Below are 11,514 nucleotides of genomic sequence, written 5' to 3' on the forward strand. Positions count from 1 at the left end.
TAAAAATAAAAATAAAAATAAAAATTAGTAAACTACCATGGCTTCTAATTATTCTTCTACTAGTTTTTGAACCTTCTCATTTTATATTTGTAAATACAACAAATGTCATTCATAATATTTAAATTCAGCAATTTGTTTGACAAAGTAAAAGCTAGATGTCACTCTATGCTAATTATTTACTGACAATTTTCAGCAGTTATATTATGTAACATTCAAAACTAAATGTTGTAATTCATATCTTATTTTCAACAAACAAAAAAGTATATATCGTAATGTATGATCTGAATAACTCCAAACAAAACAAAGAACTGCAAGAGGGGATGAGTTCCCAGAATTACGCATATAGATTGGTCATTATTCAGTTCATGCAGAAATATATAGGTGAAACTAAATGCCCTACACACGTAAACATCATTCTTCTTATGACTTAATTAAAATACAATATTACACTTTAAAACTTAATATATATGTCTATATATATCTCACATAATTACACTAGCTAGGATTTCTTTTATAGTAGTGGGTACACAGAGGCTACTTCATTTATTTAATTAATATAATTAAGTCACTAATCCGACTGCAAACGCCGAAGGCTAAAACGCTAAACCATCACGATCATCTCAGTTGGGAATGAGCTTGAAAGGAGGCTTAACAAGAGCAGGTGCTGGATCATATCGTCCGTAGTCTTTGGTGTTAGCTCTAAGAAGCCTTTCATGGATTCTAGCTATTTCTTCGTGGTTCAATGGCTTCCCTAACATTTCCTACCACATGAAAATCAATAACGCGCGAGTCAGATGCAAAACTTATAAATTTATACAAGTAATACTAATTAATTAGGAGGAGGAAGAAGAAGGAGGAGATCATAAACACCAGAATTTCTGAAGCCTTTCTAGTTACAAACCTCTGTGTTTGCATCCACTTCTTTGGCCAACTTGTTGACAAACTTCGATTTTCGACCTACAAATGCAGTTCTCATATCATGCATATTAAGAGTAAGGGTGAAATTCTTTCTTTTGCATAGATCAATATCTTGTTGCACAATATTCCTAGAAGAATCAAAAGAGTAGAAGTTTATGAAAACTATAGTAGTTACTTTATTTATATGCTTCTGCATGATCTGCTCTGACGTAATAAGTATCAAGCAAAAGATCAAATCCATGCACACTATCTAAAGTTTCATAAATATCATGACTAAGGGGCTTCTGGAGCTGCTAATTATGCATGAGGGCATAACTACAAGAAATCAGGGTTTTACGAGGATCATTTTGGTTACTACCAATTCTTGGCGTTAATTGTTTCGTCAGTAGAGCTCTTTTTTCTTGTAGTGCATGCATATACATATACATACATACATACATACATACATATATATATATATGTATATATATATATATATATATATATGCGTGTGTGTGTATGTGTGTATACAGACACATCTCTGACAATGCAAGGATTTATATGACTAATTAAAAGCAAGGGCTGCAGACTTATAGAAAGACCAACCTGCTGCGAAAGAGGATGAGAAAAATGATGCCGAAATCAGAAGAAAGAGGATGCTGAACTTCTTGAGGAACATGAAAGCCATGTTGTTAGGCAACTTTGTTGTTGGATCTTGTTTCTTTCTGAGGGTCTCTACTCTCATTCAAGTTCAGAGAATTTTAATGGACCAAATGATATGTGCTTCCTATATAACTATAATGTAATGTAAAGGAACGTTAAATCTACTTGAGAGGACTTCTTAGAGAGAAACAGAAAATTTGGAATTCTTAGAGATAAACAGAAAATTGACAGTTAATTATAAATTAATCAAAGCTTTACACCTTTTAGTTTTGAATTGTAATGAAAAGGTGACATAGACCACTTTTCTTTTGTTGGGGCACTAAGTCTAACAAGTTAGTGGACTTATATAGTTAATTAACAGAATAGTACCTAATGTATGACCCTCAGTGGAAATTATCATAAAACCCCTAATTGTCTTGGCAAAACTTTGTTTCTAACTTTGCAATCAAAATAACACATTTCTGTTTATAAAAACTTTAACAGTATAACAAAGACTTTTGGAAAAAAAAAAAAAAAAAAAAGAAAAAAAAGAAAAAAAAAAAGAGGAAAAACACCAAAGTTCCAATAGAGGAATAAAATTGAGCTTAAAATGGAAAAACTATAGAAACCAGATTGAAAAAAAATCGATATAAATTTGGGACACCCCATCATGAATAAGCATTTACATATTTGAGCTTGCCATACATGTTCAATTCAGTTACGAGTACACTCAAAAGGACTGAAATGGAAATTTGGAAGGCATGTAAGTTTGGTGAGTAATTAAATGCTTTTCCTGTGGCTGTGCTTGAATTAAAAAGAAACATTAGGTGTAAAAATTGCTTTTATGGACGACTAGTGCTTTCAATTATCTATAAAGACAAGGACAACACACCAAATACCACTGAATGGACGCTGGTGGAGAATAAAGAGAAGCATGCACTGTAATACCTAAAATAATCCATCTTTCTTTAATTTATTTTTTATAAAAAGTGGTGTTAGGGCAACCCCTAACTTAAGCAAACCATCCGTACTCTTGGCCTCCAATAATTGGCCAATCTATCCCTTCCCTAACATCCAGTCAATTATTGTCTAATTTGATTAGACCCAATTAGCACGTCATATGATCATTTGATCTTCGACCCAATTAGCACGTCGTATGATTAATGGGAATGTGGGAAGTTATGCACTAATTTCAAAAATTAGTGTGGGATATTTGAGATGTTTGCCATCAATCACAACATATACCTCACTAAGATGAAGGCATAGTGAAGCCCATATATGCCTGCATGCATGTCTTACAACCATAGCTTAATTCAGTTCTTAAATTTCCGGGAAACGAAGTATATGCCATGTACATATGTCATCCACTTTAACAACTAGTTGCAACTTTAAATGTGAGTTGGTTCGAACAGCGTGTATGCATTCTTCCATTCAAGCTCGCTCCTTACACCAAAGTTTTAATCTCTCTTTCAATATATTAGAATAGTTTAAAATATCACTTTGTAAAGAAAGAAAAAAAAACTAATTAACTAATTGCAATTAATATTACATTATTGGTTTGTGTTGTAAATATGAAATGCATTCTTGATAATTTCTCCTCTGTCGCACACTTCTAACCAACGATCTGCACATATAGGATAAGCTTGTTTAAGTTCCAAAGAATTGACAAAAGAAAAAGGTTCCATATATAGAATTGCATGGCTTGAGTAGGCTATCTATTATGGCTACAACCTTTAGTCATTAATTTTTCATTCTTTAAAATTTTTAGAATGATATATGCCTTTTAGCATGAAGACTATAACAGAGTGGAATGACATATGTGCAGAGAATATGAGTATCCATATATAATATCTCCTGAATCTCCTCTAGAGATTGCCACTAACTTTTATTTATTTAGTTTATGTTGACAATGGGGACATGAAATTGAAAGAGAATAAAAATTATATATTAAAATCAGTGGCGGAGTTAGGATTTTGAAATAATTGGATCATATGATTTCGACCATAAAAATGTTATTGGACCATTTCGTTGAGCACCTGTTAGGAACATGTTAATTCTTACCAACATCTACTGAAGGCTTATGCCAACATATGTCAACAACTACTATGATATGTAGGGACTTGTCAAAGGTGGCTATAGGAAACTATAAAGTAATGTAGAAGACTGCAGAGGCTTGTAAACTGAGGCATTTCCTCAAGCATTTGATGCTCATAATAGAGTCGCACACAAGAAGAGAGGAAAAGAAGACATGATGATAAAAGAATAGAAGAATTAGTATGAGGAGGTTGTAAATTAGTTTGCCTTAACTATTTACAGGATCAAATACAATACAGATACAAATATACATAGGTTTTTGACGTTGTTGGGGTTATGAATAACCAATGACCCTATGCTGGCTCCGCTATTTATTAAAATGTCACGAATTCAAGTAATTCCAATTATGTTAGCAATCAATAACCGCCGACAAAATAAATAAATAAAAAAAACTTAGTAAAAATGATTGTATCTAAATTGCAAAATAAATTTAAACAAGCCAAATCACCAAAAACAAATTTCATACAATGTAATTAGTACTTTTAATTTGAAATACGTACAAAACTTAAAAATGTTCACTAAGTGTTCAATGAAATGATTGCTCGATTACTCTCGTCCACATGCGTCGAAAACACTCAACACCACTCGTATGTCCTGCTCGGCATCTCGATCGAATTATAGGTAATTGACACTTTTGCTCAATTTAACCTATCAAATATAGTTTCATTGATCTCTTTATGGGGCTATTTGCCGCACCAGCTTGCACTAGACATCATGTAGCCTTTGTTTTTATTCTTTGGCTAGTGGTTTTTGACACTCCTCTCTTAGCCTCATGTACTCCACATGTAAGTGCAAGATAAATTGTTGAATTTTCATTAAAACTCTCTTATATATTTAATTTGGAGTATAGTTGATAAAAATAAAAATTTTAAAATTTTAAAAATTAAAAAAAAGAAAGAAAAAAGAAAAAAAAGAAAGAGAGTAACTAAATCGCTAGCTTGTTGTAATATACATGTGGATACCACATATTGAAATTAAGAAGAAGAAACAATTTGGCTGAGATAGTTTTCAAACCAAAGTAAATGTTATTATGCATGTATATGTTGGTGAAATGGTAGCTTATGTCTCTTAAGATTTTCATCAGTTGAAGACTTTTGCTCCACATCATTGAATGATATATCTTGTAACACTAGTAGAAAAAATTATTTGCATGACAACGGGAAAATCGTCGCGCAAGACAATTTTGCTTGATGAAATAGGATATTGGTCACGCAAGAAAGGTCAACTTTGAGCGATGCAAATCTTTGTCAGGCAAACCCAATTTGTGCGACGAAAACATTATACTCGTCGCTCAAAGTCTGCAAGGAAAAACGTGGGTAAATTTTTGGCACGAAAAACATGCGCTATGAAGGCTTCGTCGCACAAGCTACTATCAGTTTTGCCTTCGACAATTCAGTGCATGTGAATCAAAGGAATCGATAATGTATTTAGTGCAGCTGTTTGCACAACAAAGCCTTCGTCGTGCAAAGACCCTAACCTTCCTATAAATATACACTTCTACTCTCTTTGTTCTTCACAATTATGTTCGTGCTGTGATGGAGGATAAAAATCGGAATGAGAGCATGCCCACCAACCCTTATGATTTGAGGCATGTGGAGTTCGCACATGCAATTGGTGAAGCTATGCGTAATATTATCCTACTGCCCAGTGACGTTCTTGGAAATATGTGCCCGAGAATGTGAAGAAGGTGGTGATGGATCATTTATTAGTAAGTATACTGTTGATATATCAATAATTAATTTTTGTGACATTTTTTGTTATATGTTGGAATTAATTATTTGCATATATGTGTAACAGTGTATGTATACTTTTGATGATGATACGAACAAAGAGTTGATGAAGTTGATGGAGGAGGCGTTAAAGGGAGGTTACAAGCGATGGCATGATGACGGGGAGCAGAATTGAGGACCATCGAAACAGTAGCTTTAAATTTATGTTTTTTAGGACAATATTTAAATTTAAGGTTTGTTTTATAAGTTATGTATTTGGAATTAATTAGGCTTTAATTCCTATTTGGGTTTTTAAATAATTGAATGGATTAATTCAATTTATTTAAGGTTTTAATTATTTGTAGAATAAATATTATAACTGAATAGTTGTTTGTAATTATTTAAGGTTTTAATTATTTTGCGGAAAACTTTTTTTTTCTTCCGATGTTTGTGTGATGATGAAGATTTCATCGCACAAGATGACTTTGCGCAACAAAGTCTTTCGCCGCGCAAGATGGCTTAGCGCGACGACTACTACTGTTCGTCGCACAAAGTTTTATGAACACAGTCAAATTGGTCAGTCGGGCATCAAACGTTCCCATTTATAGCAGGGAGTTATAACAAACTTGCGCGACCGAGGGTTCGTCGCTCAAAGTGTGTCGAGTTTTATATGAACACAGTTTCAGAACCTTATTTTGCGAAGGTTTTATAACAAACCATGGTCGATTCGATTTCAGATTCAACGAAAGGTTGGGAGGGAGAAGGCTCTCATGAAAGGAAAGGTAAAAAAAAATTATTGTCGAGTTAATTGTTTGACATTTGATATGGTTGAAATTATTGTTTTAATAGGCAATTACGTTTTAATTTATTGTGGTAGGAAAAAAATGAAGAAAGCTGTGGTGACATTAGAGAGGTACCGACGTAAGCGTTTGCCATCATTTGGTGACAAAAGTTCTGCTGAAGTGTACGCCGAACTTATTTTCGATATAAAGGGATTGGTGCGGGAAAAGTGTTCTATCAAGTTTAACTCTTGGAAAATGGTGCAAGTGGACGGGAAGAACTCCATGCTGCAGGAGTTCTCAATAAGTTTATATTAAAGAATGTGTAATTGTTTTAGTTTAAAAATAATATTTTTGCGATATTCCATTTAATTTTATTGCCATTACATGACACACCCTGACCTAAATCGAGCCATGCTGGCCGTCACGTGATGGTGACGTAGCCATGTGCGCAATGCGGAAGTGACAGTGATATGAAGATGTGAGAAATCAAAAACCAATTAACTAATGCACACAAGACAAATAAATAAGTGCGGGAAGAAGTGTTAGAGTGTAGATACACATAATAAGAGCGTAGGTACCAAGGTGCAGTCTAGCAGGCTAAATACTAATTATACAGGGTATGAAAGAAAACCCTACATTGATGGATGTTTGTTAGAACCGCCGTAGAGTCCTCGTGAGCCACCAACACTCACTTCTATCTAGAACCTAGAGGGGCGCAAAACAGAAAACGAGAGTGGGCAAAAACAAAGCTTTTCAAAACCATTTCTCTTTCCAAAAGTAATAACCCCTCACCGTAAAACCCATATAGTTTCCTAGAAAATAAAAATACATACGTATATAAAAATCACACTTGAGAGTAGTGAAAATAAAAAATATGCCATGTTGAGTGTCCCAGTATAGAAATAAGTAAGCCAGGTGAAATAAATCAATGTAAAATGATATGCCAGCTGAAGTCACCTAACGTGACCTGTATGGCTGAACCTATAGCTCATCAGATATGCCTACACACAAGTCGGAACCACCTATTGTGGTCTATACGACAAAGCTGGGTGCAAATAAGTACGCTCAAGTGCTACGATCACGTGAAGGTTGTGCGAATAATCGCAGGTTATCTACGAGGAACCACCTAATTTGGTTTGTACGACAAGGTTGTGCACCAAACTTGGATCAAGGTGAGCGTACGGTGTGGGAGGTGAACATCACATGAAGAATTGTGCCCTGGCTACATGCGTGAGCTCTAAATGCATCTACGTATAACCACAAACAATGCATCCACTATCATCAATATATATTCACCTGAAGCTTACTTGGGTGTCCGCAACATCAATCAACAATATGCATATCTATACTAATGCATACTCTAAAGCATAATGCAATTGACATGGCATTTAAAATCGTGACTCCATTTAAAACAAATTTCTAGGAAAACGTAAAGCATATATACGTATATATAGAAAACCAAAAGCCCACTCACTGGTATGTAGCTAGATCGTAACCCCCGAGTCTCGCCTGACTACGCTCGTCCTTCGGAAACGTCTCACCTATATGTGAAACCACTATTTTAACGTTAATTTTAAGTACATAACCAAAACCATGTAATAACTTCTCATACGTTGCTTAATTGGGGTGTTTGAATATACCATCGTGGCCTACTCAACACCACCCACGAGCATCCCCATATTTTTAGAATAATTTTTCAACGTCCCACACACCCTCACGTGCAGGCACGTTCTTGGCACACTGATGGAATCTTTAACTCCGTTAGGGAATATTCCGTTAAATAGTAACATACGCCGTTAACTTTACCTAACGTCGTTAGTATATTCTGTTAAATAGTAGCAAATACCGTTAACTTTACCTGACACCGTTACTATATTCCGTCAAAGTTGAAGGAATATTCCCCTTCCTTCTCCTGTGGTTCGTCGGATTCCGACGCTGATCACCATTGCGTTGCCAGAAATTGGAAAAATCTTTAAACCTTAATATCTTCCTCATTTTTCAACCAAATTTCACAAACTTTATATCAATTTGAAGCCCTGAATGAGTAGAACATGTTCTTACCTTTTAGAGGTCCTAAAATCAATGAGAAATTGTCAGAAAATTCCTCGAAATTCCAGCTAAACCTGGAAACCCACAGTTGAGCTTATTTCGACATTCAAACTTAACCAAAATTAGTCTCAAAAACTCTAAAGGAGTTGTATTAATACCTTTCTAAGTCTCAAAAACAAGTAAAACCTCGACGATCACGTCAGGGAAACAGGGTACTCCGCCGAAGCTTCTAAGTTCTCGGGTCCCCATGAACTGTTGTTCATCCTAAAAGTGTCACTAGACTCGTGGAGTCACAAGGAATATGATGGTGACCTCCAATCACTCGATTTGTGAGTGATTGATGGTGTTTGAGGGCTGGAGGAATCGGATCGTACAGACGGAAGGAATTTTCGAGAGAGAGAGAAAGAACAAGGTTGCACGTGTGTGTCTGTGTGTGGTTTACAGGGTTGGTCGCTTAAAACAACCTCAAGCCCTGATTGGGCTACCAAACCCAAGATTCATGCAATTGGATCAAGCTAAAAGAACCAACCCAATCTCCCTTATTTCAACATAACATTTTCTCTACATACTCGACTCGGCCTTAATTTGCATCCACGATCTTGTAACGTCGAATACAACTTAATCACGTCAATGAAAAAGTAATTGAAGACTATATACATACATCCACATCACAAGGCCCACGAGAGCAAAATAGTCATTTCCACGCACTTAAGGATAAAATATAATTGTGACGAGTCAGGTTGTTTGGGATATTGATGAAACCGATGAGAAGCAGTGGAAGCATGTGGACGACCTTTTCAAGAAACAGTTCCAACAGTGGAAGTTCAATGTACAGCGAGCTGCAGAGCGCTCTCAAGTTGACAATGCCGTTGTCGATGCCCCTGCTGATGACCCAAAGGAAAAGTGAACGTAATTTGATTTTTTATTTATTTACGAAATAAGATTTATTTGAACGTTATTTTGGACTCTATTTTTAAAATTTATGTTACATGCATGGAAGGCTCAAAGTTTACATTAGTTATAATATATATTTTAGTTGATAAATTAGTTTTAATAAATATTTTGGTAATATATAATTTGGTTTTATAATTTTAATTGGATAACAAAAAAATTACATTAGTAAGGAAGAAAATGAAAAAAAAAAAAATGCAACTTGCACGACAAAATGTAGTGTTCGTCGCGCAAATAGATTACATTCTTAAATTATAAGAAAAACGAAAAAAGAGAATTTTGAAAGAAAAAAAAATAATTGTGCAACGAATGTATGTTTTGTCGCGTGAAAGAAACTTGCGTGACGAATTCTATGTTCGTCGCGTAAAGTGTTTCTTCCAAAAGTAACCTTTATAATGTGACTTTAGTTGCAGAGGGAGAAAACTGCAGATTTCTCCCCTGCAATTTTCCCCTTGTTTTTCTTCAATTTGGAATTCATCAGTCCCATTTTCTCTCAATTTCTTCCTCTAAAACTTCATCCATCTAAATCTCTAGGTTGATCAACCTATTTCATTGTGTTTGGTAAGGGTTTTTGTTATTTTCATTTAAAATTATCAATGTCAATTCATACTAACACCGTAAAATTCGTTGTGTATTTGTGTGTGACTAAAGCTCGGTGGATAACGATTTGGAAGGTATTTTCTTCATTTTAATTTTAAAAAATATGAATTAGTTGTATTGAAATTATGGTGTTATGTTTATATTAAGTTGTTAAATTATATTAATTACAAAATTTTGTATGTTATAATTATGTGTAATGTTGAATTGTATATGTACAAATTTGTACATGACATACAAATATGTGTTGTGATGTACGGAGCTAATTGTAATCAACTTCGTATTTGTTTTTTTTAGTAAAACTTAGTTTCCCATTTGAGGATTAGTTGGATGTTGCACATGGATGCGAAAGCATGACTGCGGTCCAATTGATTCTTGAATTGTCCCATTATTTGGATAGTTTAGGAATGCAAAGTTATGCCGCGTAGTTTACGGTTAAAGGATTAGTTTTCGGTTATGGAGATTTCGGTGTCATCTCTGTACGTTCTTCGGGTGGCAAATAGGTATATCATATCTATGTCGTGCACTTGAAGAACTGTAAAGAGATGCAGCCAAAATTTCTCCATGTTGAAATCTAATCCGAAGTAGCCGTAAATTACGTGGCATAATTTTGCATTCCCGAATGGGATAGGGCCCTTACTGGAGGCATAAGGTGAGAAGATCTTGTAGAAGTTGTTGTGATTGTTGTACTGTTATTATGGTTGTAGGAATGATGAACAGAATATGGATGCATAACCCGAACAGATGAGCCAACAACTACTTAAACGGAATCAAGGATTTTATTGACTTTGCACGTACACACAACACGGGTGTAACTAGAATCCAATGTCCTTGTAGGAGGTGTAACAACATGTTAAGGGAAACTTTTGAAAATGTTCGATTTCATTTAGTACGGAATGGAATGGTAGAGACCTATAATATTTGGAACCATCAGGGGGAATAATTACATAATGCTTTGTCTTCAAATGTGACGAGAGTAGACAATGTTAAACCTAATATGGATCCTAATGAACAAGTCATGGAAATCTTAAATGATGTTTTCCCATTTGCATCGACAAATACCAATCAGGAAGAATTCGAAGAATATGAAAAATTATTAAAAAAATACCAACCAAGAGTTATACCCGGGGTGTGAAGGATTTTCTGTTTTCACAACTATTATGGAACTAATGCACATGAAAATAAAGTATCGTATGTTGAACCAGTGTTTTGATTATTTCTTAGGGGTTTTCAAGAGAATGCTATGAAAGGAAAATTGTTTGCCAAAAGAACATAGAAACCCTCAAAAGGTGTTGAATGGTCTCGAATTAGGTTATGAAAAAATTCACGCTTGCAAGAACAATTGTGTATTGTTCTATAAGGAGAATGAATCATTGGACAAATGCCCTGTATGCAATGAGTCGAGGTTCAAAATGACATCTCAGAATAAATCGACGAAGATCCCACAAAAAGTCATGCGTTATTTGCCTTTGAAGCCTAGGTTGCAGCGGTTGTATATGTCAAAGCATCGCCTCAGACCTAGAGAATGGTCAGGTGATCAGATTTTGGAACAACTTAACCATTTAGATTTTGCTCCGTTCGGGACCAATGTCAGTAGGACCAGACCTTCTACACATATGAACTGGATGCATAAGTTTATGTTTTTTGAGCTCCCGTATTGGTCAAAACTAAAATTGAGACACAACCTCGATATTATGCATGTTGAGAAAAATGTATTTGACACATTGGTCGGCACAATTCTAGATATTGAGGGCAAGACAAATGACACAATCAAAGCTCGTTTTGATTTGGAA

The 11,514-nt window shown here is 34.9% G+C and overlaps 1 protein-coding gene across 1 annotated transcript; it reads right to left on the reverse strand.

Moving 5' to 3' along the window:
* Positions 1–325: 325 nt before the first annotated feature.
* LOC137729965 (protein CASPARIAN STRIP INTEGRITY FACTOR 1-like) lies at positions 326–1,886 on the reverse strand. The gene is made up of 3 exons (XM_068469017.1): positions 1,504–1,886; positions 902–957; positions 326–761 (listed from the first exon to the last, which is right to left on the reverse strand). Exons 1-3 carry the CDS (start codon positions 1,640–1,642, stop codon positions 621–623), a joined length of 336 nt encoding a protein of 111 aa, XP_068325118.1. The 5' UTR covers positions 1,643–1,886; the 3' UTR covers positions 326–620.
* Between the last annotated feature and the right edge of the window lie 9,628 nt (positions 1,887–11,514).

Source organism: Pyrus communis, chromosome 3 (assembly GCF_963583255.1).
Source record: "Pyrus communis chromosome 3, drPyrComm1.1, whole genome shotgun sequence".
Lineage (NCBI taxonomy): Eukaryota > Viridiplantae > Streptophyta > Magnoliopsida > Rosales > Rosaceae > Pyrus > Pyrus communis.

Coding starts and splice junctions, on each gene's coding strand:
- LOC137729965 (XM_068469017.1), bottom strand. CDS start 1,642: ATGAGAGTAGAGACCCTCAGAAAGAAACAAGATCCAACAACAAAGTTG. Junction 958..1,503: donor CTCATCCTCTTTCGCAGCAG/GTTGGTCTTTCT, acceptor CTGCATTTGTAG/GTCGAAAATCGAAGTTTGTC. Junction 762..901: donor AAGTGGATGCAAACACAGAG/GTTTGTAACTAG, acceptor TTCATGTGGTAG/GAAATGTTAGGGAAGCCATT.